This window comes from Podarcis tiliguerta (assembly GCF_965153285.1).
Source record: "Podarcis tiliguerta genome assembly, chromosome: 2".
NCBI classification, from domain to species: Eukaryota; Metazoa; Chordata; class Lepidosauria; order Squamata; family Lacertidae; genus Podarcis; species Podarcis tiliguerta.
The window spans coordinates 54,492,217-54,519,481 of record NC_139535.1 but is presented as its reverse complement, the minus strand read 5'-3'; the positions used below and the strand labels follow the sequence as shown (position 1 = coordinate 54,519,481).

Below are 27,265 nucleotides of genomic sequence, written 5' to 3'. Positions count from 1 at the left end.
AGCCAAGCAAATTATAATGCATGACTTCACCCCAAAGTGTAAAGATAGCACTGATCGAATTCAAAGCCGAACACTCTACTGCTATCAGGGATTTGGCAGTGACAGAAAGTGTGGTTGTATACCACTACAGAAGCATACTGCAAGGATAATGAGGTTGTACGCTGCTTGTACGAATTCACTAAAGCCAAGGTAACAATAAAGGATGAAGGTTGGAGAAACAGAGCGAGGTGATAATCTGGCATAGCAACAGAAAGGATGTCACTGCCTCCAGCCATAAGCCTTCCCTAAGGACATCATATCCTGGGGAGGACCACAGTGAGGAAAATTTCAGAACTGTGCCAGGGGAGTCACTTGTTAACTTCAAAAGGCTGAAAGACTCAAACACACCAGTCGCAATGAAAACAGAAGCCTCAAGCTCAATTTGCTTTCACAGAATCAAGGAGTTGGAAGCTGAAGTGGCTGGCAGGGTGGACATAACCTCCTAATGGAGGCAGCACTGCTGCTGTCTAGGACAGAGAGTCCCAAGCTTGCCACTGCCCTGCCCTGCCCTATTGTGGGAAGCAGCAGCAATGCTGCTACTAGGAAGCTGCTTTCACAGCCCTGGCAGCTGTTGCTGGTTGGAAGGGCACCCCACTGGTCAATACAATATCTGCATCTCTGGCAGATAACTATGCAGTCTCTGCTTAGTTACCTCCACCTTTGTTAGTCTGTTCCATTGCTGAATGGCTATTACCATTCAGAAGGTTCTCCTAAGTTTCAGCCAAAATCTACATTCTAGTATGAATGTGTATTTATACATTATGCTGTGCTTTGGGTATTAAAATACAAGCTTTCAGGTGTGCATACACTGAAAGTCTGTGATGCTGACATAAGGTTTTTTTAAAACTATATTTTTAGTGAAGAGGCCTAATCACAGAAGTTGTCATGAAGGTCACAAAGAAACTACGATCACATGTATCACAAATATAATGTGTGAAGTTCTAGACAGACAAAAATGACTAACTCTTGGGGGCAAACTATCCAGAACAATAGGGTCACAATCTTGGTTGTGGTCCTTTGGTGCTACGGTGTGATCTATTCTTCCACTCCTACCCCTAAAAAATTAAAAAATTCAACCAAGATCCAAAGATTACAAAATTGCAAAGACTTGCATAGATGCACTGAGAAACTGTAAACAGCAGAGGAGCTGTCTTTTCGCAAGACCCACCCCCTCCTTTTACTAAGCCTGCTTCTTTATCTCCCCTTGTAATAGTGCTGCTGGCACAAATTGCTGCAGCTCTCATGTGCCACTCTGATGCCCAGTCCAAGGATAGCTGTGCAGGATTTTTCTGCCCCCACATGGCACAACAAAGAAACTACATGCCATTCAGAAAAAAAAACCCTTCACTACTGTCCTCCCCTTCCCCTCTCTTCTTATCACCACTCCCTCTTACACAAGCCAATAGGATTTCTTCTTGGTCCACAAAGCTTACCCTTCAGTGTTCACAGGCAGCTTGTAAATAGGAGCAGAAGAGGGTGAAAGTGTTTGCATACAGTGCTGTCGGCTGAAAGATGAAACAACCGGCAGGAAAGAGTGATGCTGCTCAATATAACCCAGAAAGGAAGATATCCGGGTAAGAGCTGCTTTCTTTGGCGTTTCTATATGAGATTACAGAGGTGAAGAAATGGGCTCGTATTGGCCCTTTTATGATGAATCTGTACTGGAGTTGCTTAGCCTCAAGATAAGGATCCACTAATGGAAACTTTGGGATCTAAGGACATTTGACTTGGCAAAGCAAAAAAAAATGGATCCAGCTTCTCCCTGGACCAATGTTACTGAAGGAGCAGCCTCAAATAGATGCAAGGTTGGGTTATTTGGAGAGTGACACTTTAGAGGCAAATCCTGTAAACATGCTCAAGGCTTTTGAATCAGAGCTCAAGATGATCTATATAGACATACCTTGTTTTTGAAATTATTTGAGGCAATACCTGCACACAGACGCCTGCCAGTTTCTACAACTACCAAGAGAGGCATGCAGAACAGCAGTTACATGCTGGCCTTTGATTACAGCGTATTTCTTAAATGCCTGTTTATTCTGAGTGAGACAACCCAATATTTTAAGGAGCATAATTCAGAGTCTCTAGGCACCATCTGATTTTACCGATTCATTCTACTGTTGCCCTTTCACACATCAGTGTCTTGCAAGAGGATTATACTCAGTGTGAATTTGAATTTGAGAACTTATTTCCATGCTAGTGACAAACCAGGGTGAGCTCCACTGTTGCATGATGAATGTACTGACCTTGGCTTTATTTATTTGGAAACTGCTTGGAAAGCTGTCAGTTTTCTTTGTCCTGTGCATTCAAGTCAGCACCTTAAACAACTGCACTCTCAGAAGATGTCCTGAAGTATGCATTTGTACTGCTGATCTCATGAGTTGTGCCAAGAAGGATCTTGAACAGGTCCCCAGCACCCTGCTTCCCACAACCACTACCTTGGACCTCAGCTACAATAACATTACTCAGCTTAATGACTACTGGCTGGCTGCCTTACCACGTCTCCAGACCCTCAGGATCAGCCACAACAAGATCCACAATATCACTCGGCAAGTGTTCCACAATGCCACTTACATTGTACACCTGGACATGTCTTCCAACTACCTGAGCACTGTGGAGAAGTATTACTTTGATGGCCTTGTGAAGTTGGAGGAGCTCTTGCTATACAACAACAAGATTGTACAAGTCGATCAAAATGCTTTTGTCAAGTTAATCAGATTGCAAAAAGTCTACCTGAGTTGGAACAGGCTAACAAAATTTCCATTTGAGTCCATTCAAAGACTTGAACACCCATACCTGAGAACCCTGGATCTGTCTGCTAACAACCTAAGCAGCATTCCTGTTCAAGTAATAGCAACTTTGCCTGGGTACATAAAAAATGGCTTGTACCTTCACAACAACCCTGTGATATGTGACTGCTCTCTTCATCTGATGCTCCAGGAATGGAAGCACCGCGGTTTCAGTTCTGCGGAGGATTTTGTAGAGGAGCACACCTGCAAAGCTTTCCCTAATGTGCCACGTTCCTTAGTCAACACCTTCAATTACAACAAGTATATTGGAGATTGCTCCTGGAACCAATTTGACATTCCCCAAATCCTCTGCCAAGTGGGAGAATCCTTGGTAATAGACTGCAACACGAGCCTCCATAATGACAATGCCACAAACTACAGATGGATCTCTCCTAGACATGAATTATTCATGTACCCTGAGCACAGTAATCAGGAGCATCAACCTTTCAGAAATGGAAGCCTATTGATCAGAAAGGGTAACCGTACCCATTCCGGTGTTTATGTGTGCATAGCCATCAACGAGCTCCAACAGATCAACCAGACGTTTGAAGTCAACATCACATTTCAATACCCCAAACCACCAGAGTCTTTCAATACCGGCCTCACAACCCTCTTAGGGTGTGTTGTAACTCTGGTACTTGTCCTTTTGTACTTGTACCTCACACCATGTCGCTGCTCCAAGTGCTTCAAGAAGCCCGCAAGCCCCCCTCCAGACTGCAGCGCCCAATCATCCATCCTTAGTACCACCCCGCCAGCCACAGATGGGCCAAATCGCAAGATCAGCGCAAACAAGCACGTTGTTTTCCTAGAGCCCATCAAGGAAGCCCAGAATGGCAAGGTCAGGTTGGCCGTCAGCGAGGACTTTCCAGAAGCTAAAAGCCCCAGACTCTTACAGCTCAAGCTGGACAGTGAATCAATCAGCTCAGTTTTTTCAGATCCTCTCATCATGTCCTTTGAGGAACGAGAACAGACACCGGCAGATGGATAGGAAGCAATCCACAGGAAGGATGCAGCCAAGGTGGAGAGTGGGGAAGGAGTGGGGTCAAACCCCATATCCACTGTGGGAGGGAGAGGGAAGACAATATATATTTACAAAGCATCTCCTCACTGACAAGCACAGAGGAATTCTCTTCATCTCCCTTGGATGGACTACTGTGGTTTATTCTTAATTTCCTTCATCTCCCCTAGAAATTATGGAGGCCTTTTCTTCTAACAATTCTAGTCTGACTGTCCCAGAATCCATTTATTATGCACAACAGAAGAAACCATCTTTTGACAAAAAAGAATTGAATGCTCTTTACACATCCCAGATGACTACAGCCTGCTCAGTAGTAGAGACAGTAACTTGTAGCAGAGAGTACCATCCCCCTTTAGAAAACTGCTGTGGAATACAAGATTGTGTAATGGCTTTGACTTTCAGAGAATAAACATTTGCTATATAAGAAAGCCTGTTTTTATTTCTGGAGAAGAAAGAGTGCCCTTGCTGGACCAAAAAGGGGGCCATTTCTTATTTTTTAACTGCTTTAGTCAGCTACTGCTTCTAATATTAATTTGGAAAGTAGGTTCCCGAGCCCATACTTTCCAACTTACTTCTATGCTTCTTGGACCAAGTTATAGCATGGCTAAAAACTGAAGCAATTGCTCCCTTTACAGAGGTCACAAGCCCTGCTCCAGATGACCACCTCGCCCTTTTGGATATGTGCAGTCAGCCACGTAAGTGTCAGAAACTGTAAGAGTCAGTCTTCTGCTTGAATCAGCTTAACAAAACTGCTTGGTATTACTAGACACACTGCCTGCCCCTTAAAAGCACCTTGTTCTGGGTTTGCTTTTAATGAGGAACCTTTTCCCCAGATTGAATTCTTCGTCTCTACAATAAAATTCTAATAGCTCGGGCATTCTGTGCTTTTGGATCACTGTGACAGAAAGCAAAAATCGGTGCCAGAAAATTATCCTTGGGTTAGACTTGAGAAGGGCAAATTATTTATTTTGCTGTCATCACAGCAGAGGGGAGTTTGATCCCAGACAGGGTTAAAAAGGATGCTATTCTAGACACAGTGCTGATGTTGTGTCATGTTTTTTAAATGTACAAATAACCTATGGCTGGCCAATTCAGATAACTGGATTAGATAGACAAGAACACTGCTTTGGTTAGTGTGCCTTTTTATATAACTTAATATAGCCATTAAAAGTTAACTTTGTTTCTCCCCACCCACCCCTGCCCCAAAAAAGCTGCTGTAAATAATCAAATTCAGGAATGCATTAGATTATTCATGCACCTAGTGTAATTACAACAAGCCAGCTCCGCTCCGCTCCGCTCTGCGCTTAAATGAACCATCTCCCTGCCTTTTTTCTCCTTGAGAAGGGCAGATGTGCTTGGGAGAACGAAGCATCTAGCTATTTTGGTAGTACTTTAATCCATGTAATGATAATAATTGTAACCTGGGGGTAGATTTCCTCTCGGGTTATATTTAAATAAAAATGCCCTTTTATTTTAAAATGTTGTTGTTTGCATCTGAAATTGTCTTTGCCCTGCAACAGTGTGAGACAGTGCAGACTTCTTCTCCCTTGTCTGTGGCCAGGTAAAGCTCCATATACAAAGTTCTAGTTCTTTAACACAAAAGGAGCTCAAATACCAGTCTAAACCCAGGCACTCTAAATATTACAGATGTCTCTGATATTAAAACCAAATGACAACACAGTTTAATTTTGGCACAGTAGATGAGGCTGGAAGGTGCAAAGAAAGAAATGCAACACAAAGACTACTAGAAAAAAATTCTAAGTCTGTGGGCAAGAACTTGATACATTATATACAAACAAATATTTACCTGTATGTGTGTGGGGGGGGGTCAAGACTGAGGAAGGAAGAAAACATATGAAATTCCATTAAAACTAATTTCTGCAAGGCTTGGTGCAAAAGAAACAAGGATCCCCTCACAAATGGGCCATCTCTTTGGAGCAAAAGTAGATAGAATAGAGTGGTTTCTCCCTTCTAATACTTTGGCTTGCTTACTTTGCACACATTCAGACACTGTTTTACCTTGCAAAGATACTCTTCCAGGAGCCATATTATCAAACTACATTGGCCTTAATCCCTTCTCCCCATGGCTAGTAGTTACTATACTACATTATTTCATTACAGGCTAGCTATACTGCAGCCCAAAGTACAGCTTGAAGACGGAACAGAAAACTGGGCTAGATAAGTTGGCACACACCAACATGAACATTACAGAGCAAACTATGCACTGCCAGAGGTTCTCACAAACTTGTATTCTGGACAGCCACAAATGTTGTTGACGTGAGGCTAGAAAAATCCAGGGAAGATATTAATATCTTCCAAGATCATCTGGGTCGGGGTGTTTCTAAACCAGAAGCTAAGAAAAATAACCAAGATTGTTTATTCTATTAACATTTCTTGCTTGCATCTTGCGAAGCATACATAGCCACTGACAATCCTGAATCTGGATTCCTGATATTCAAAACGTAGAGAGATGTGGATCTTTAGTTTGGCCATATTTTTATGCTGTGGTTCTGCACACCAGGGTCAAAGCAGAATATGGGGAAAGCAGGGGGGTGTCAAACCATGATTTCCAGAACTTGAGATGTTCTATGCTTTTGAGATGCTCCTACTATGCTGTCTGTGGACAGAGTCAACCTGAGCCTGGGAAGAGTAGCACACCAAGCAACTGTCAGAGACAGCAGCGTTCTGTATCACAACCCTACTCCCCAGCTCTTTGCCAAGAAAAAGCTAGTAAGTCACTTGACACAAATCAAAACTGAATTAAGCAACATTTGCTTCTTTCCATATGTGCACATGTCAAACACCATTTAACTCCTTTAAAAAAATCCATATTTAAAAATCAATTTGTAAATGGATAGGCATTGAAGTAGTTAAGATACAAAAATAAGTAACAAGAGATCAAAGCAGCAGCATTTTTTAAAAATCCTATTTATCCAATTTTGGAGGCTAAGAAATGTGTGGTTGAGAGTTTTTATTTGTTCTAATCTGTTCATATATCATAAAATTACTGCTACATAACCCAAACCTTGGGATGAAATGGGAACAACAACAATTTTTACAATTTATCTTTTATCCAGCAGGAAAGGATGTAGGAATGCATTTGCTGCTTCTGACTAACAAATCCCAACAGACATACTGAGCTTCAGGGCAGAAATCTTAAGGTGCAACCTAGTATGTGTCTATTCAAGTAAGCCCCCTTGAGTTCAGTACTACTTACTCCCAGGTAAGTCTACATAGGATTGCAGCCTTAGCTACTGAGAAGCTAATCCCACAAGAGAAAAAGGCAGAGGAGGAGTGGTGCTCATATTACTTACTCCCATGGCTGCTCTCATAGATATTCTCAAATTGAGAATAAAAAAGGCTACAGTTTTTGTCCACTGAAGTGCTCCTTAGCAAAGAAAGAAAGAGGGGGGAAGTCATCGTGATACATGCAATAAAATGGAAATTAGTTATTCTGCCTGTCTGTCTATATCTAGCTAGCTAGCTAGCTAGCTATCATTACTTCTAGTTAAAGGAAATAAACTGTGCAGATACTACAATAAAGTGCATAAAATTCTTCAATAATTTTCATGTCATTCTACAGTATTCCTCACTGCTCTACAGTAGACCAGGGGATCAGTTAAATTTCAGAATCTCTTAAAGAGTACAGTCATGAATTTCCAGTTACCAGCACTTTACAAAAAAATCAGTCTGCTCTCTGGGACTGCCCCTTCTCCTAACTATGGACAGAATTCTCCTTCAATCACAACATCATCCTGCATTAAAATCTGCCTGTGAATTATGGCCAGTGTTCTCAGGCCCTGCTCACATTCCGTCAGCAAGAGAGATGATTGGTAGAGGCACATGACCGTGTCTTTTCCCATTGTTGAACTCATTCCTAAGGAAGTTAGACTGGCTCCTTCTTTGATGTCTTTTGCACGAACCGTTAAGATTCTATTCTGCCAGACTTATTGTGTGTTTTAATTCATAGCAGCTGTAGATCTAGCTTCTAGTTTTTGAACGTCCACTGGTTGTGATGAGATTTGAATGGTTCAAAGCTGCCTTGGATTGTATTTGAAGGCACTATATAATATACAGTATAAGTACACCTTTCTCCCAAGCCCAGATTGTGCCTGACCCCAAAGATCTTCACCACAATGCAATATAATAACTGAACACACAACTAAGCATAGAGAAGATGAGTAAAAGGACGTGGTAGAGATATAGACATCCCATGGTGTTCCTGTATTATCCAATCCCCTAATTTAGACAGAGAGCAACAAGTGAAGGGCCTCACTCAGCTCAGAGGTGGAACACATGTTATGCATGCCAAAGGGCTCAAGTTCAACCCCTGGCATTTCCAGTGAGGGCCGGGAAAGACTCCTGCATGCCTTGATGGAGAGATGCATACATGACCCCTGTGTAGACCAGGGGTCATGACCTTTTCTGAGCCCAAGGACCACAATCCGTCATGGACAACCTTATGGGTGCCTAATGCCACTGGTGGGTGTGCCAAAGGCAAAAATGGGGATGAGCAACAGGCATGAGCCCTACCTTTGTACAGTAGGCTCCAGACGGTTAGAAGTTTCTTTACACACTCCCATGAACACATCTCTCCATCCAGGCATCCAAAAGGCACTACGTCAGTTCAGGAACAAGCAAAAGCATGTGAGGAGGGTGTGGAGCAGGGCTGATGTGATGTGTGACCTGTGGAAGGGGTATGTGCTGGGTAGGGTCTCAAAGCCTCATTAGAGAGGTCTGGAGGGTCATTATTTGGCCTCTGAATCGGACGTTCTATAGCCCTGGTGCACACAGCTACATGGAATATTCTGAAGCGGCATAAGGCAGCTTCTCACATTCCTACAGAATGAAGAAGGTAGGACAGACTATCTTATGTCCACTAGGAAGAACCGGACATCTGCAAACAAGTCAAAACCCCTGTTTCTCCACAAAGTGGCCTTCGAGCTACATACCAACTGGGAAGTAGAAGAACAGTTCCATTCTAAGTGACTGTGCCCACTCTACACCCATTAAAAAAGCATGAGAGAGCATGAAATACTATCCACATGCTCGCTTCTACACATTTCTTCAATGGGAAAACAATCTTATAGCTAAGAAGATGGCCAATTACTCAGAGGCAAAGTTCAGAGATCATGCTAGAACCCAGTTTGGCACCATCTGAATGAGCCTTAGTAAGGGCATGTAACCCCTTGCCCCAGCAAAGCGTGGTTTGGAGGCAAAAGTTTCTGGTTTTGTTAATGACTGGTTATTTTTCGCTTTCCAGAGCAGTTTCCCTCATCATTAAAAGCAACCCAAAGTTTCTGAAAGCACATGCTTCATTCCCATCTGAATTAATCTTCAATTTAAGACACCCAGCAATGAGGTTTGTTTTCAATCTAAAAAGGCAAATGAAAGCATAAGTGCATCTATGAGTGCATTCCACCATCTGTGCATTGCCTAAAGACACCCAATCTCAATGCCTTTGATGCCTTCTGACCAGAAAAGGGTGTTGCTAAACCTTCCCAGCTTTGACCTACTAAGAACATCAACATATGGACATCCCTGCTGGATCAGGCTAGGCCTATCTAGTCCAACATCCTCTCCTTACTCTTGATAGCAATCACTAGCTATTGTGTGCAACTCGGCACTGTGTGAGAAGTGAATAAGCGCTTTCTTTTGTCTATCCTGACTCTTCCAAAATTTAGCTTCATTGGATGGCCTGAATTGGAGGGATAGTATTATGAGGGACAAAACCCTCTCTCTCTTCACTTTCTCCAAACAATGCATAATTTTATAACACCTCTATCAGGTCACCTCTTACTTGTCTCCTGTCTAAACTAAAATGCCCCAAATGTTGTGACCTTTCCTCACACAGGAGCTATTCCACCCTCTTGGTCATTTTGCTTGCCCTTTTCTGAACTTTTTCAGCTCTACAGTATCCTTTTGAGGTGAGGCAACCAGAACTATACACAGTATTTTAAGTGTAATCACATCGCAGATCTGGATAATGGTATTATGATATTGGCAGTTTTATTTTCAATCCCTTTGCTAATGACTGCTACCATGCTGTCTTCATCAGAGTTAACCGCTATGAGCCCAGGTCTTACTCCTGGTCAGTCCACTAGTGACTACCACTACCGCTGCCATTTTACTGCCCATTCACTTCACTGCCATTTTACTACCCAGTTTAGATGGATCTTTCTGGAGCTTCTCACAATCCCATTTGGTTTTAACCACCCTGAAAAATGTGGTATCAGCAAACTTGACTACGTCACTATTCAACCCCAACTCTAGATCACGGTTTCCCAAACTTGTGTCTCCAGCTGTTGCTGGACTACAACTCCCATCATCCCTAGCTAGCAGGACCAGTGGTCAGGGATGATGGGAAATGTAGTCCAAAAACAGCTGGAGATCCAAGTTTGGGAAACCCTGCTCTAGATCATCCATGAACAAGTTAAACTAGCACATCCCAAAACCATTTTTGGGGGGACTCTACTTTCTACTACCTTCCATTGGTAGAACTTTACATTTATTCCTACTCTCTGCTTCCTTTTTCTTAACCTCATCCACAAAAGAACCTCTCCTCTTATTCCATGACTTCTAAGCTTACTCAGAAGTCTTTAGTGAGATACTTTGTCAAAAGCATTTTGAAAGCCCAAATACATAATGTCAAATGGATCACTTCTATCTAAGTGCTTGTTGATACTCTCAAAAAACTCTAACAGGCAAATGAGAGAAAACTTACACTTGCAGAAACCACACCGGTTCTGCTTCAGCAAGACTTACTTCTGGTATATTCTTGATTACTCTGTCTTTAACAATGCTTTCCTTTTTTTCTGGAACAGATGTTAAGCTAACCTCACATTTTAAAAGAAGAGCCCCAATGCTGCCTCATTTGCTCCATGGAGAGCAGTAGCGGACATTTACAACAATGAGTACCTAGGTGGCACTCGTCATAATGTCCCGTTGTGCCAGAAGCAGTTTAGTCATGTTGGCCGCATGACCCGGAAAGCTGTCTGTGGACAAACATCAGCCATCTCGACCTGAAGCGAGATGAGTGACGCACCCCATAGTTGCCTTTCACTGGACTTAACCGTCCAGGGGTCCTTTACCTTTTACCATCCCTAATAGTCCAAAATTAACTTACATAATCATTGCGCACCATTCTTCTTAAGGTGTGTATAAAAGCGCCCCCATGTGGTAAAATCAATTTTTTTAGTTCCTGAAACCCCTGGTTTATACCCTTCTTTCACCACAGGAGGGCACCTTTGTCTTATCATTAACCACAGTGCTGAATGTGTGAACTCACCCTGTGACAGTACAAAATTAAGCACATACCATCACCTGCTCTGAGCCCTTTGGATAAAACAGCACAGTACACAAATGTCTGCCACCAAGCTCTCCACAGTTTAGTTTAAATTTTCCCTTTAGGCTGCTGTTCTTACAGTGGCCAAAATTAAGCCAGGGGGAAGCCAGCAAGGAGCAGAAGAAAGCAATATAAGGGCATCCGAAGAAAAACACATAACATGGAGTGAAATAGCCAAGCTTGGCAGATTGAAAGAAACCTTTTGCATCAATAAAATCAGCTGTTTTGCTACAACCACCTAGGTAGCCTCGTTAACAGCAGCTGCACTTAAGAGACAATTTTTCAGAGTTCAAGAGGCTTAAAAACACAGAAATCCATCATTAAAAATTGGGGTTGCCTTAGTAAAAATCCAGCTTCTCTTACAAGCAGGACTTTGAAAGCTTAATGAATGCCCCTTGGGAATGGACTACGCCGTCTCTTAGCAAACACAACAGCAATCGAGAACTCACACTGCTGCCAAGTTTGGTGTTTCTAAACTGCCTATACATCAAGCTAATGGGCCAGCATAAAACACTTACGTTTTACCAAGAGAAAGCCAGAAGTTGTTGAGTCATTCTGCCCCGGCCCCCACCTCTACTCAGCACAAAAGTGGTTGTTTTGTAGAGAGATTATTCCTAAAGAATGAGAGCTGATGGTTCCATTTCCTACTAATGCTCCATATTTAGTAAGCCACAACAGAAGAGGAAATAACTCTACTTCAGCCAAGGACATGAATCAGACTATGGAAATTGGACAGTGACATCATGGACCAGAAACAACCAAATAATAGTAGTAATAGTAATAATATTAATAATAATAGTAATAAATGTTACAACAATTAAAACACAATATTAAACAACTAGTTGCTCTAGTTGCAGGTGCTAGCACAATGAGTCCTGCTAGAGCAATGGGGACTGCCCCCACTCTCCTCCACCCATGCCCCCCATAAATTGGCTTGGCAGGGCAGTTGGGAGACCCCCAGAACAGGGCACAGAAGGAGAAGAGGGGGAGATCCGTTATATCAGGGAAGCTGAAATGCTTGCACTAATGGAGCAATCACTTCAGCACTACTTTGAATACCACCCTATGCCTTTGGCCAAGAGTCACTCTTGCAATTCCTGAATTTCTGTCAAACTTATGGGGGAAAGACAAAACCTGCCAGCTGAATGGCAGCATGGCAGCACAATCTGCACTCCAGTCAGATAGCCAGTCTCTCTCATGCCCAGGATGTACAGTTAGAAAAGGCAGGTTCTGAACCAGCTCTTCTGTTAATACCTTATAAGCAAAAGGCATCTGGCTGCACCAAACCCCATTTATAATCAGTGGCTGGTATGTCATTTTAGCAGTACAGGGCAATTTACACTGCGGCTCCTCATACAGACCCAGTAGTGGACCGTGGGGTAGCAGCACTTACCTGACCTCCATTTGGCTGTGTCACGGCTGCTTACTGGGAGATGGAGGGGTGAGGTGACAGTGAGGTATGGTGCAAATGCACCAGGCAGGAGCACCAGATAACTCTGAGTTTGAACCGTGCCAACCTCGCCATTGCCTTCTCCTTTCCCTCTACCTCTTAGTAAGGAACAGTGACACAAACAAGGTTATGTGAGCACCACCATGTCATCTGCTACTGTATAGACCCCTGTTAGTGATACTCTATTGATTAGCCATCACGTGATGGCTAATCTATTGATTAGCCATCTATTGATTAGCCATCACCAGAGTTAAGTGATGGCTGACCCACATTAACAGCACTTAGTCGCCCAGACAGACAAATCCATATAACGGATCAGTCCTGCTCTACCAAGTTGCTCTTTGACTGAATTGTGCATCTGACATGTCTACAAAGGGAGTGATTAATTTCACCAGGTGTGAGGCAAAGGAGAACTACCAAATGCCAGATTAATGAAATGAGATTGTAATTAATTAGTGTTCTGAACACTTTGAATCTTCAAAGGTTTTTGCAAACATTTGTTAATCCCCAGCCCCAGGAGAGAAACTAAGCTTCTCTGATCACAGGATCACTCCAGGACAAAAAGGGCACCCTCGTTCTTATCAGGAGGAACAGCCCATGCACAGAGACTATATGCTACAATGCTGGAAGCTGACTAGCTTTAAAAGCCTAATTATAAGAGTAGAAAGAGGCTGAAGGTCCCCGACTACCAACATTTACATTGATGTGTTCTGCTTTTCCTGATTTCCCCTGAAACTGGAATTTCCCATTTCTCAAAGTTCTATAAGCTTCACTCCCCCAACCCAGCATGTTAAGCAAGTTAAAACAAGCTCTTCATTTGACATTTATGTACTAAATGAAACCCTGCCCCATCCTGCCCCCTGAGTAGACCTCACTATCCAGTAATTCTAGAGCACCCTTTTAGAACCAATTAACCCTGAGCACTCAGTTCAAGAACTACTCTCAAGGCTGTAGAGATGCAGAACTGGTGTCTGCACCTAGTAATGGCTTGGATGGGGGCCTATAAACTGAAGCCGAATCTTGACCAGATGGCAGAACTATGGATTGACAGTCCCTGGGTCCAGGAAATTTGGTGTATTACCTGTTCCAGGTGAGGTTACACTCCCTCTAAAGAAGCAAGTATATAGCTTAGGGGTTTTCCTTGATCCAACATTGCCAATAAGGGCAAATGTGGCCCTGAACACCTTTTAGCAGTTTAATTTGGTTCATCAGTTGTGGCATTTCCCAGGTTACAGACAGTCAGGCCACATTGATACATCTGCTGGTCACCTCCAAACTGGATTAATGTCATTGTGATATGTGGGGCTGCCTTTGGCACTGAGGAGTCAATGCTTCTCACAAACTGTAATCCTTGTATGTATCTATTACCACAAATAATCATAACACCAAATTATTATTATTATTATTATTATTATTATTTCTACACCTTCATCCGAATATCACAGGGAGGTTTACAATATAAAAACACAAACATACATACCACAATATCATAACAACAAACAAAAACAATAACCCCACACAGTTTAAAAGGCCATAAATTGCTTAATTAGCCAAAGGCCCAGGAAAATGTACTCTTTGTCAATAAATGTTAATATACACTGAAGATATGCAGTGAATGGAATTTCTGGACTCCTCTTCTCAAGCCAGTGACAGTGCAGAGAACGTCTAAGCATTGATTCAGAACACTGATATTTTTTATGAATAGCAGAAAGCAAATATTTTTATAAATAATATAGTCAGATATTAAAAGGGCTAAAGGGTCTCCTATGCACAAACTTAGGAAGAAAAAGCCAAACAGATTACCAGTTTAGAACTAATCACACTGTGCACAAATGTGAGCTTTGCAGTTGAGCCATTTTCCTCCATATTTTTAGCCATAGGCTAAAGTGTCTGATGTTCTCAGAAAGGTACAGCTTATGAATACATATTTATTCAGAGAACATTTCAGATGTTTTCAGAGTAATAACTATGAATGGCACACAAAGTCAAAATACGAAGATTACTTTCCTTTGTTCTTCAAAATATAAGAGCTCATCATAGGTGCTTCATTTGGGAGGATTATGTTTAGCTGGGAATGTTTAGTCTGGGGAAAAAGGACACTGAGAGGAGATATGATAACCATCTTCAAATATCGGAGGGGCTGTCACACGGTAGATGGAGCAAGCTTATTTTCTCCTGCTCTGAAATGTAGGACTCGAACCAATGGCTTCAAGTTACATGAAAGGAGATTTCGACTAAACATCAGGAAGAACTTTCTGGCAGTAAGAGATGTTCAACATTGGAATGGTCTCCCTCATAAGGCTGTGGACTCTCCTTCAATGGAGGCTTTTAAGCAGAGATTGGATGGCCGTCTGTCATAGATGCTTTAGCTGAGATTCCTGCATTGCAGGGGGTTGGACGAGGTGAGCCTTCAGGTCCCTCCCAACTCTACAATTCTATGATTCCTTGCCCTTTTAATTGCAGAAAGCAGCTCACACCCTACCTTCTTCCCATAACGAAGCTCTTCTCCTCGTATAATTTACAATTCCCACCCACTGCTGAACATTCCTAATTAAATTGGGAAAGCCTAATGATTATTGCCATCTGTCCAACAGCAACACTTCCCCCCAACTTTAGATATATGAACTGAAATGGGAGCCATGTGATGCCCATCTCAGGATGCATTACATTGCTCCTGCAGCTTTGTAATCACACTGGGGTATGTGCTGACAACAGCACAGGCCAGTTAAGACAAGAACTCAATAGCTGGTGACTGATCACAGCCATGGCAACCAGCAAATTGCTAGGATGCACACTCACATCCCTGCCTAAGACTATCATGCTGACATATTAGCTGTGTGTGTTTTTTTTCCGAAAGGACAATCTGCCAGTGGGACAGAACATCTGTCAAGTGCAACTCAAGATGCAGAGAATGAGGCATGTGGAGGGTGCCAGTTTCCATAGCCCTTATCCAAGGCTCAAATGAGGACCCATGGGACTCTCTTCAATGTTAGCACAAGCAGGTCAAAAGAAACTGATTCTCCAAGCAAAGGCTATGCTTTGTATTGTGGTCTATTGCCTAGTGGAAGTGGAGGTGGAGGTTAGGGTTAGGGTTATGGTGGAGGTTAGGGAGGAATCAAAACTCCTATTAGGCATGCATGGCTCAGGCCTTAGGGCATGCCTAAAGCAGCTCTTTGAATGCCAGGTCATTATGTATTTCTAACCAGGGTTCTATAGGTCCACTCATGAGAGGACATTCCCTCTCACCCTATACTACATGCCCAGAACAAAAATCCTATTCCTGCTGGGTTTTTGCAGGAGGTAGCAGTAGTGAGGTGCTACTGGTGCTTCCTGCAAAAGCCCAGCATGAGAGAAGCAGTACCCTTCCTTCTTCCAAGGACAACTCAAGGGACAAAAGTTGGAGCAACTTCTCTCCCTTCTTGCTAGGCTTCTGAAGGAAGGTGGCAAGTGAGGAGAACCACCCTGAATGGAATTATCAGTGGCAACCACAAGTTATGGTTGTGTAATAAGCCACACCAAGACTCGGGGATCCCCTTTGCAAACCCCTACATGGGAGATCCCCACTTCTCAATTCTGTATGCCTGCTTTAGATGTTATTAAGGCCTTTCAGTATAGTTGTCATGGTCTGGAAATCATAGGAATTTATAGTAATATAACTGAGCTCATTGAAAAGGATGGCAAGTAATTGTCACCAGCCCAGTTTTCCAGCCAGCCCCAGTTAAACAAGCATTCTAATAAATTAAATGCCTCCCAAGCACCCGAAGAGTTTGGTGAGCCACTGATTGCTCACACCCCTGGCCTAAGGTCTCTCCCAGTGTGCCTTCTTGTTCTCCATCTACCAATCTTGAAAAAGTGATGTCTAGAAGTGGTTAACACATTTGTATAGAAACAAGAGCATCCAGAATACCACATCTCATTCTGGCACACATACCTCCAGAATAGATTCCAAAATAATTATCAAATAAATGGCAATTATCAGACTTCACTGGAAGGAAATCAGTACCATGACAGTTAAACTGGCTTAAAGCAGTTTCATTCTGTAGTGTAGATCAAGGTTTCCCAAACTTGGGTTTCCAGCTGTTTTTGGACTACAATTCCTATCATCCCCAACCACTGGTTCTGCTAGCTAGGGATGATGTGAGTTGTAGTTCAAAAACAGCTGGGGACCAAAGTTTGGTAAACCCTGGTGTAGAAGAACCTTTAACAATCTTTAGGGCAAGTTTGTTAAAGAGCACAATGTATGCTGTAGTTCAACCTAATACTCTGGGGCTGCTAAATGATATCCATTTTCAACTAAATGTTCACAATGCCCCCTTCTGGTCTGACTGTAAGTCAGCAACTGGAGTTCTTAAAGGCACCCAGACCTTTTCCATCAAAACCAAAGCAGCTCAGCCTTCCATAGAAAAGCAACTAGTTGGCACTATGCCTGGCATTGCAGAAGAATGGCTGCCATTTTATAGGTAAGCATCAATGGGGCTTCTAACCAAATGCATCATTAGTGCATGGCAGGTACAGGTCTGCTATGAGGATTTCTACCTGGGGTATCTACAGCAAGTAAACTGAAGAGAAAGTAATGTAAGTAATCAATTGGTGTGATGGAAGTTCCTGATCAGGAGATACCTGACAAGCTGTTCCATAGGTCTGCCAAGGATTCCAAATCCTGTCCTTCCCCCACTGTTACCATCTTATTTATGTATATCTCCCTAGGCCAGGAATACAGAACCCGTTTTTTGGCCATAGAGCCACATCCACCCTTGGCCATGCACACATGCACAGGACACACAGTCTCCCCTCTTCAGATGATCTTTGCAAATCAGATGAGGGAGGGATAATTTGCATCAACAGGAGATTGCTAAACTGGAAGAAGAGGTTTAAAGCCCAGCATCATGCTTTTTTCTTGCTTTTTCCTGTCACTGCTAAAATTGCTGGGGGCTTGGGAGGTCTGAAAAATTTGCAGCTGGAGGTCAGCCATCCCTGTCATAGACTCTGTTAATTGCCCTAGGCCCTTGAAAACTCTTGATTCACCCATGCATTTCTGCAAAAACATCTCCATTATGATTTCATAGCAATTACAGCTATGAAAATACTATTGCTCAAGTCACAGTGTTAAGAGATAAAGACCCTAGATTCATGCTCCCTCCATAGCCTTCCAACAGAACAAAACCCGATCCCTCTTCAATGAAAGCCGGCAGCATCAAGAAGCTACAGATCACAGAGACGGTAATTAGCCCCATTCCCATCCACTGTTCATGCCTCAGAAACAATTTAGAAGTTATATGATACAACAATAGTCCAAGGGAGGCCTCTATAATGAGCTGCAATCACTGCTGAGAAAAGGACCATATTTCACTACAATTAACGAACAAATATCTGTTGGAGGTTATTAAGCAATGTGCTGTTTTCACTTGGAAAATGCAGCCTACTCTGTCCTCAGGCTGTTGATTTACTCCTGTTAACATGAAACTTGTCCAGGAATTTGCTGTAGATCCCATATGCCATGTTAAAAATGCTTAATAGTAATATATCATCATTAGTCTGTTCCTATCAATGAAAGTGCAATACGACCTTTCCTCAAAAAGCAGTGAGTTATTGAGGGCACTATAGATGAGGACAACATGCGCAAAAGAAAAGAAACAGCTAGTCTGCCCCACAGAACAGGAAGCAAATGGGCTTTGGAAACAGGGACAGGGAGGGTTATGATTGCATCTGGATGTCAACATATCGGCTGGGCTGTAAAGGAACTAGTGTAGAAGCTAGATAGTGTACAGGATCAATGATGAAAGGAGTTCAATCTGGCAAGAAGGCAAACTAGATGCTGTGGTAGATCCAGAATCCCTGCTGAGGCTGCTGTGGCTGATATAAAGGTAAGGGACGGAGGGAGCTTGTTACCCCAATTTGGGTGGGATGGGATTGGCCTCTATAGGGTTTCCCACAACCAGATTAAAAAAAATAAAAATTTAATATGGTGTGCTTGGCACATTTATATTTAGGGCTATGTGGCTTTGACCACAGGAGGGAGGATATAATTAGGCTGATTTGTGTCTATCTGGAAGGCCTTGGTGAGGGGTGGAGAGGATCAGAAATAGCCTGTTTATAGAACTAAAATGCCTAGCCACATGGAGCTCAGCTGTCTGCAAAACAAGGACAACATTTTGAAAAAAATAAGACATGCCAAATTAGAAATTGAAACGTGACACAACAGTTTCATATGGACTGCATTTCAGTGAGAAGGATTAAACTAGAACATGAGGCAAGATAAAAGCAATCTGAATAGAGTTGCCACACTGGATGGCTGGTTGCCTATTTAATTTTTTGAATCTAAAAGATTGTCAAATATTCCAAGTAGCCGTGATACTGGTGCTGCTTGAAGAACTAACCTGCTAATCTAGCATGTGCCTTTAAAACTACCATTTGTTATTAAATAGTTGTTACTTTGCTTTATTTTTGCTTTAATTTCCTTTATAACAAAAAAATGAAACTGCAGACTGGCCCTGCTGTTCCAGGATAAAAGCCAATGAGGAGAACTGCTCAGTAAATCATTCACTTTTATAGAAACCTTATGTAACAATGTTAAAAGCTGTAATTCAAAGCAATGCTTTTAAAAAGGTAATTTCGTTCTTTCACAGTTAACAGTTATCTAACTTGTTTTTGCAGTTAACGTAAGTATCAACCCACTTGGGAATATCTTTTTTCCTTATACAGTCTTGACTGATCAAATGGGCCAAATCTTTTTGACCTGTCAAATGCCTATCCCTAGACCTGAATGCAATTAAGGCTCATTTTAGAAGGAGGCTATGCACATATTTCTCCATGATCATCACGGGTATTTGCATGTGTTTCACAGGGGAGTGAATGCACCCTTCTTTTTAAAACACCCCTCTGGACCTTTTTCAGGAGCTTGATGGTCCCATTTTCCTCCTCCAGTTGGAATGGTCAGGAAGTAAAACATGTCCTTTCCCCAGTGAGGCAGAGGGGTGAGAGGAAGTGCTGAAAGCTGTTTTTAATGCTACTTTAAGATCCACAGTAGACATCAAAAAGAGTGGAATTAAATGCAAAAAGTATTTATTGACTGCCTGCATTTGAGAAGTTGTTTACCTCATTCAGATGATTGTATCAAAACTTAATCAGCCGAAATATGAACAAACCTTATGCCAGCCAAACCACTTCTTCCTGTCTTAGCATGATTCAACTAATGTACCCTGCCTGTTAGGAGACATGATTTTTTTCTAGGTTGGAAATCAGAAGAGTAGCTACTACCAGTACCTAATTTATAATGGAAAGGCTAGTTTTGTTTTTTCAAAACACACAACAGGATGGGAGAAGAGATTATCAGATGACAAGTGAGTGTCAACCCACTGTCTCTAAAAGTCCTGAGAGCTGTGGAAGGGACTTGTCCATCACGTCTGTCTGAGTACCATAACAAGGGCAATGAAGGCAAAGCAATAATGCCATCAGCCACACTGCAGTAGATCTGGAGGGGCATGTCAGCAGCCACCTTCCCTTGGGACTTGGCTTATTTTCCACTGTCATACGCTACTGCAGCTAGACATATTCACTGTTTAACACAACCAAACACAGCATGTCTTTACAGTTTTATCTGTCTAAACGATCTGCTGCCAGCATTGCTCAGTTTAGGAAGGTAACTGCATATGTAGAAAGAGTATTCTTTTGCTACAGGATGTGAGTGGTGCCTATGCATAAAGGTAAAAGAAATGGCCTGCTTTCCTTTGGGCAGGACCATTCCCAGATTTAAATCCCAAAGCTTGTTCTTACTAGAAGATGAAGAGAAACATACAGACATAGGACAGATCTCCCTTTAAAGTTACTGTAAGAATAGAGTAGAACTAAAGATCATCTTGTCCAACGGTCCACCCCCTAAGCAGAATCTGCCATGAACCCACACCATACAACAACCAAGGAACAGAATATAGTATAGCTTGCATGAGCTACATAGCGGTGTAAGCAGAGAACAGAAGCAAGCAGAGAACAAAAGCAAACAAAGTATCCCACACCAGAATATTTACACCAGAGAGTGGCCAATACTCTAGATGTTGTTGGACTCCAACTCCCATCAGCCTCAGCCAACAAGGGCCAGGGATGATGCAAGTTGTAGTCCAACAACATCTTGAGGGCACCACATTGGCTACCTCTTTAAATAATTCAATGGAAGGTTTAAATTGACAGGATGTCTCCCCTTTTTTCTTTTAAATAGCTCTCAAGTACACTATAGTCGCAGCACAAAGCACCCAGAGACCAACGTACAGGACAGAAATTATTTGGGGATTTAATATCCTGCAACCAGACTGAGCATATGAAAACAGGGGGCAAAGACAAAGACTGCATCGTTACCCTAATACACAATGCTGCCAGGCTGCTCATTTCAGAACAGTAAACTAGAACACAAGCAATGAAATCTTCACCCCCATGGAGTGGAATTAAGCAGCACTTACCCTTGGAAGTCAGTATCAACAAGCAGCCGGACCAGAATTCCTGTCACAGCCACAAGGATTGGATAGTGATCTACGCTCTCCAGTCCTAGGGAAGAAAGCAGGTATTTCAAATTACAATCAGTTCTATGAAAAGTTAGCTTGTTGACTTCCCCTGAGCACCCCTTTTTATCTTCTTAACTATAGCAGAGGACAAATTAGCATAGCACTGCACTGAGAAACACCACCAACCTAAGTTTTCAGGAGACCAGGAGGAGATAAATGTTTGTATTAATTCACTTAAAGATTTGTAGTACTACATCCATCAGCTTCATCAGGTCTTTGCTAGAGCACCATAAGCTCAAATGAGTCCTCCACCACCACTCCCAGTATGGACAATCTTGGACAAAACAGAATGAACCTCCTTGACAAACAGGAAATCTTAGAGGTAAGTGACAAACACTAGAGAAAGCACTTGCTCATCTCTGCTAATGCCACTGTCTGGTTTCCTATTAGAAGGGCACTTAAAAGGATTGTGCAAAAAAAATGGAATGGTGCTAAGCCCTTCAGTAGTGGTCCAGCATTCCTCCACCTTCCAGTCAGCATACAATCCCCCGAGTCACCCAAACACAGAGTGTTTCTCAAGCACATAACCTTGAAAAGGGCACTTGAAGACAGGTCTGAAGAAGTGCTGAGTGATGATTCCAATTTTCTCCTGCTTCTAGGTGAGCAGTAGCCAATGCTTTGAAATGTGGAAGACTTGATGGTGGTCACACATGCCACTATGCCCCATGGTTCCAACAGGGCAGAGGTGCTCGAGCTGGGATAATGGGGGTATGACTAAAGCAATGCTCAAAAATTTAAGGGAAGCAGAGGGAGGTAAAACAAGCTTGTCCAAATTTAAAATTGGGCACACTTCAGAGACAACTTTCTTCAGGATGACAGCTGTTCATATGGTCCTTTACTCCACATGCTTATGACCATACCTATTCCAGAATGTTATTTCTATCACACTACTTACATCACACAGATGCCAAATAAATAAATCCATCAAAGAATAGGAAAGTGTAAAAATGTGTGGAAGTGTGTGGATCTTTTTAAGCCATTCACAATCTCAATTTTCAATGAGGGTTGAGTCCTTGTTTCCAAGAAGGAACACAAGGGCACATTGACTCAGCAATATTGTTTACTTCCTAATCCTGATCAGTATGACATAGATCTGCAGCAGTGTGTGCCACAGCAGTTATTTAATAATGCTGTGTGAAGGGAAAGGGTCCATGCTCTGTGGGAGGGGAGGGGGGGGACAGGAGAGAGTGTACACACTGCTAACACATGCTGTCCTTTTCTCATCATAAGACACCAGAATAACCAGCCAAAATGAAGGGCTAAAGATAATGGAGCTATAGCGTAAGTGGAATCTAGTCAGCAATTTTGCAGTTAAATGCAGCTCCCGCTCATTCACCGGTATCACTCTCTGACAGCTTTTAGTGCAGAAGCAGGACATCTTGCCTCCCTAAAGATTACTTTGCAATTTAACAAGCTCTGTACAAGAATGGATTCCTTCACCCTGAGTAGGTGGGCACACAGCCATCACTTAATGACTGCTTACTGTTTAGAGCCAAAAGATCCCATTTCCCATCATTGCAGGTTTTATGCATTTCTGTAAGCAACGAAGGCCAAGACCGCATGGGGCTTCCTTTTGGGATTGGATGCCATCTTTCATTCTCACGTGTGCTCTGTTGGGCTCCTGCCTATCTGAAGAGCGGATGGGAGGGAGCAGTGGCATCAATGGAAGTTGCACTGACACCATAATCAGAGATAAAAGGTCAGCACACAATTCTCCCCACAGACATTTTCTATCTTGTTGTTCAAAGGGCTGGGAGTGGGTGAAACCCCTGTGCAGACACAATGAATGTCCAGAAGCATTGGAAACATTCATGTGAGTTTGTAGAAGGAGAGAGGAATATTTCCCAGGATTGATGGGAGAATTTAGATCACGTAAGAATGTGGGAAGCTGCCTCACACCAGGTCAGAGTTTTTGTCTTTCTTACCTAGCTTTGCCTACTCTTTCGTGGTAGTGGCTCTGCAAGGTCTCAGACAGCTTTGCCATCACCTTAGAGCTCCTTTGAATTAGAGCTGCCAGGGACTGAACCTGGAACCTTCTGCATGCAAAGCACATCCTCTACCACTGAGCTATGGTCCCTCTCCCAAAGCAGGACTGACTGCAAGGTGGCTGGGAAGGAAGCTCACCTGGCAGACGAAGATTGACCACTCTGTCAAACAAGTTCCGCTCAGCTGTCACACGATTCAGCACCTGATTTAGCAGCTGTGGGGAAGTAAGAAGAGATGGCAGGATGATTAAAGCAGAAGAGGGAATTCTCTCTCTGCACACTTGCAGAGATGCACATATGTTACTCCTGATACTTTCCAGTCTGATCATCAGGGTTTGGACAACTCAATTCCTTCGGATTCAGAAATCTCTCTATAACAGCAGGCACAATATTGGGCACTGCATTGTAATAAGGTGTGCTGGGATACAGAAAGGGCCTTGAGGGTTGTTCCTTCCTTTATGCCCTGGAACTATCTGCCTTTCAGACCCACAATAGCAAAGGACGGTCTTCCAAGAACATATATTTTACAGCAGATGATGAGATACTAGATGGATGAATGATGATGCTCTGTGTGGCCCTAGATTTCATGGTGTGGAGGATACCCATCAAGGCGGCTGCTCAGAAAAGAAATATGACAGGCCTCTCTGTGAACCATGAGAATGACAACAGACCTGAGCCTTCAGCAATAACAGACTGAAAATGTGGCTCGGGTTGCATCAGCTCACATCTCAGGCTGTGGACACTTTCAATGAAAAAACTCTTAGAAGGCAAAACAGCTCTTAATTCCATGGATGGATGGGGCCTCTTTCTAATAAGCCAAATTTCCACATGCATACAGTGGAACCTTAGCACAAAGGTACATGCAAGGTTGTGCAGAGATATTTGATTTAAAGAAGTTGGGCAAAATGAGGAACTAGCCAGCAGTGAGTCATCATTCCAGAGAGCAAGCTGATGCTTCAGCTAGAATGTGGCAGAATTCTGAAAGTGGCACCCAAAGAACATTTGGCACATTGCTTTCCCCTTCAGGGATAAATGCCGCACTCTTTTAAGAAACAATTCATAAAAGCATTTCGAAGAGTTCATTTCAAAATTAAAACCTGACATTTTTGGTCAACCTATTTTCAAACACTGCACTGTAGTTGGTTGTGTGAACAGATGTGCTCAGAACAAATATGAGTGGTTTGGTCACTTCATCTGCATGTAACTGCTTATAGGTGGCTCTGGTGTGCCGCAAGCCTCTTTGCATGGCCAGTCATCGCATGACAACTCAAACTAGGTTTCCAGATGGATCTGCTACAGTGACCCATGCAAGCAAGTCCCAAGTGACATGCACACCCTGCCCTCCCAATCTTTAAGCATCAGTGTCTACATCTATAAGTTTCATGTTCTCCATTGTTACCTAATGGCTAATGGCTGTACGATTTAGCAGCTTCACTCAAGTGGCCATGTAATCTTGCCAGGATATCTGCACATCAACTGTCTGGTCATATGGTGGCCAGGTTGACCATGGACAATGGAAATGGAACATGCAAGATTACCTGTCTGGGCCTTTGGAACCTGATATTGTTGATGCTGGTTGGTGTTTCGGCTTTGTGTTGCTATTTTTCCTTAATGAACTTATGATTTTATTCTGTTTTATTTTATATTTATATTACAGGTGGAGGGATATGAAAACATTGAAATAAATAAATGAATGAATTATTCTGTCTGTACTGAATGGATCTGATGCATGGATAATGAAAACATGTGAGTATGAATTGATGCTTGACAGAAAAGGTGATTTACTGATACATTATGCTTTAAAAGCTTTAAATAAATCATAGGGGGCATTAAGGCATTTGAAAAAGGAAGCAAGGGCTGAAGCCCAGAGAAGGAGATTCTTAGGAATATCATCGGGAAGGGGTACAGATTGGCTTATCCTTCCACTTCTTGAAATGTTTGGCCGTCTTTACTCTGGAGTTATTTTCCAGGAAGAAATTAAGGCTTACCAAAGAAGAAAAAGGACAGTGAACTGGAGACCTTTATCTTGCTGCAGACATGCATACACACAATCTCTGAATAATCACTAACAGAGTAAGACAGTGGGGGGGGGGGAGAGCCATGGTGACACATTCTTTTAGAATAATATAGTTCACCCAGGAAACTGTGACTGTGCCAAATGACAGCACCCACATCCTCAGCTAAAAACCTTTGCCCCTTGCCATGTACCCAACCTAATGTTTTCCTGCGGAGAAGTGAGTACCTGTGCAAGTCTCCTGAGTAATAGCTCTGATGAGGGGCGACTCCAGTCCAGGAAGATCTCAGGAGCCAGTGTGACCGTCATTTCCAAGACCCTGAGCAGGCTCACCGACAGGTCAAAGCACGTTGCACACACCTTCAACTGGCGACTGTCTACAAAGTTTCTTTCCAGGCGCTCTGCAGCTTGCTGGATCTGCCCAAGCAAAACAGATGCAGCTTAATGTAAGAACTGGAAGGGGGGGCAGCTGTTCTCTTCACACCTGCCCCTAACTCCCCTCCCCCTTTTCCAGTTCAATCCCATCATCCCACAAGAACTGTGCTGCAAACTGCTACTGACACCTAGTAAGGAAAGGACTTTTGTTTTTGTCCTCCAGGATGACAGGCAGAGGCTTACTCCTTCAATCGGATTTATTCCGGATCCAAAACTCTCACCTCCTGAATCATGCCAATGAACTCTGAGAAGGCCCAATTCAGCTGGTTAAGCACACTGTTGAGGAAACTGGGTGCCATTTCACGGTCACTCCGCAGCAGGTCCGCCATGTGTCGCTGCAGCAGGGTGGAGGGACAAGGCTCTGGAATGAAACAAGAGCGGCTTCTTAAGAGGCCACACTACCGGAAGGTGCTGGGCAGCTGCTGCCCAAGCCCAGCCTGTTTCACTGCCATCGTGTGGAAATGGGGAACAGTTTATAAGTTTATAACTATGTGCCCCTTTCACTGCATTCAGCTTCATTTTGTCTCTCAAAAATCACAAGGAATTCTTGGAGCCTCCTCCCAGCAGAGGCCCTCTTTACAATAAGTAGAGGCGGCAGCTGCCCTCCAAGGCCAGCTCTCACACATGGACTATTCTGAGCCTGTCCCGTCTCCAAGGCCTGGAGCTCTTTGCCATAATGCCGATCTGAATTAGCTGGGATGTGGTCATGCACATTTGCTGTCTCTCTACAAGTAAGAAGCTGTGCCCTGCAGCTGAGCTCAAGCCAAGCATCCCTCCTGCTCATCCCCACAATGCCCTAGGTCAGCTCAGCACTAATCTCTCCTGAAAGCAGCATCACAGTAGCTCCCTAGCAGGGAATCAGCACCCAAGACAGACAGTCCCGCTCCTCTCTGCCAGCATGGCACATGTTCACACTTGTTTGCCCATTTCCGATCAGGGCGAGAAATCTAAAGGGGAGGGGGAATTAAACCCAACTCTTTTCCAGCCTGCCAATGGAACCCAAAAGCAAGCCTGAAACAGGGGTGCATTTTAAATGTTCTGTGTGTGTGTGTGTGTGTGTGTGTGTGTGTGTGTGTGTGTTAGCTACAGGAACTTTGCTAGCTCTTATTACTAAGTCCTCCTCATCAGAGTCTTAAAGGAGGGCCATTTGTTTCCTCACTTCCCTTAGACACAAGGGCTAAGGTAAAACTTTTCACAATGGAACTATAACCCAGCAGCAGATACTACTGACGTCACTAGGACTGCAGCAGTGAAAAAAGAAATCTGAGATACACTGATGGCACCCCACCCCAGGAGCACACCTTACATCACTTTTCCCTCCTTTGGAACATGCTAGAGATCAGATGTAAACCAGGAGGAAGCTGTCAGGCAGAGCCGGATTATCTAAGCTTCGGTTTGGCACTGAAATGAAATCCCTGCCAAATGAGAGTCCCAAAGTGACACACATGTGAGAGCACTGCTTGCTTTCAAGAGAATGCAGCTGAAAGGCTCACAACTGTGAGAATAAGCTTTAAGAGCTCTTCTAGTCAACCTCTTAACAGCAGAACCTATAACTCAAGGCTCAAAAAACTAGCCAGTAGAGGACCAAGCTAGAAGGATGTACATGCATGTTCTCCTCTCTTAGGAGCCAGCCAGTCCCAT

At 43.1% G+C, this 27,265-nt stretch overlaps 2 protein-coding genes across 5 annotated transcripts in view; one reads left to right on the top strand and one right to left on the bottom strand.

Moving 5' to 3' along the window:
- The window catches only part of RNF123 (ring finger protein 123), an 87,149-nt gene that overhangs the window by 18,673 nt on the left and 41,211 nt on the right, over nucleotides 1-27,265 (bottom strand). For all 4 annotated transcript variants that reach the window (XM_083429341.1, XM_083429342.1, XM_083429344.1 and 1 more), the window contains exons 32-35: nucleotides 25,846-25,985; nucleotides 25,418-25,606; nucleotides 23,315-23,390; nucleotides 21,089-21,173 (exon numbers count right to left, since the gene is read on the bottom strand). In XM_083429341.1, the coding sequence (XP_083285467.1) occupies nucleotides 21,089-21,173; nucleotides 23,315-23,390; nucleotides 25,418-25,606; nucleotides 25,846-25,985 (490 nt within the window). The remainder of the gene's footprint in view (nucleotides 1-21,088; nucleotides 21,174-23,314; nucleotides 23,391-25,417; nucleotides 25,607-25,845; nucleotides 25,986-27,265) is intronic.
- Nucleotides 7-5,322, top strand: AMIGO3 (adhesion molecule with Ig like domain 3). The gene has a single exon (XM_083429448.1). The coding sequence runs from the start codon at nucleotides 2,230-2,232 to the stop codon at nucleotides 3,811-3,813; it is 1,584 nt and encodes a 527-aa protein (XP_083285574.1). The 5' UTR covers nucleotides 7-2,229; the 3' UTR covers nucleotides 3,814-5,322.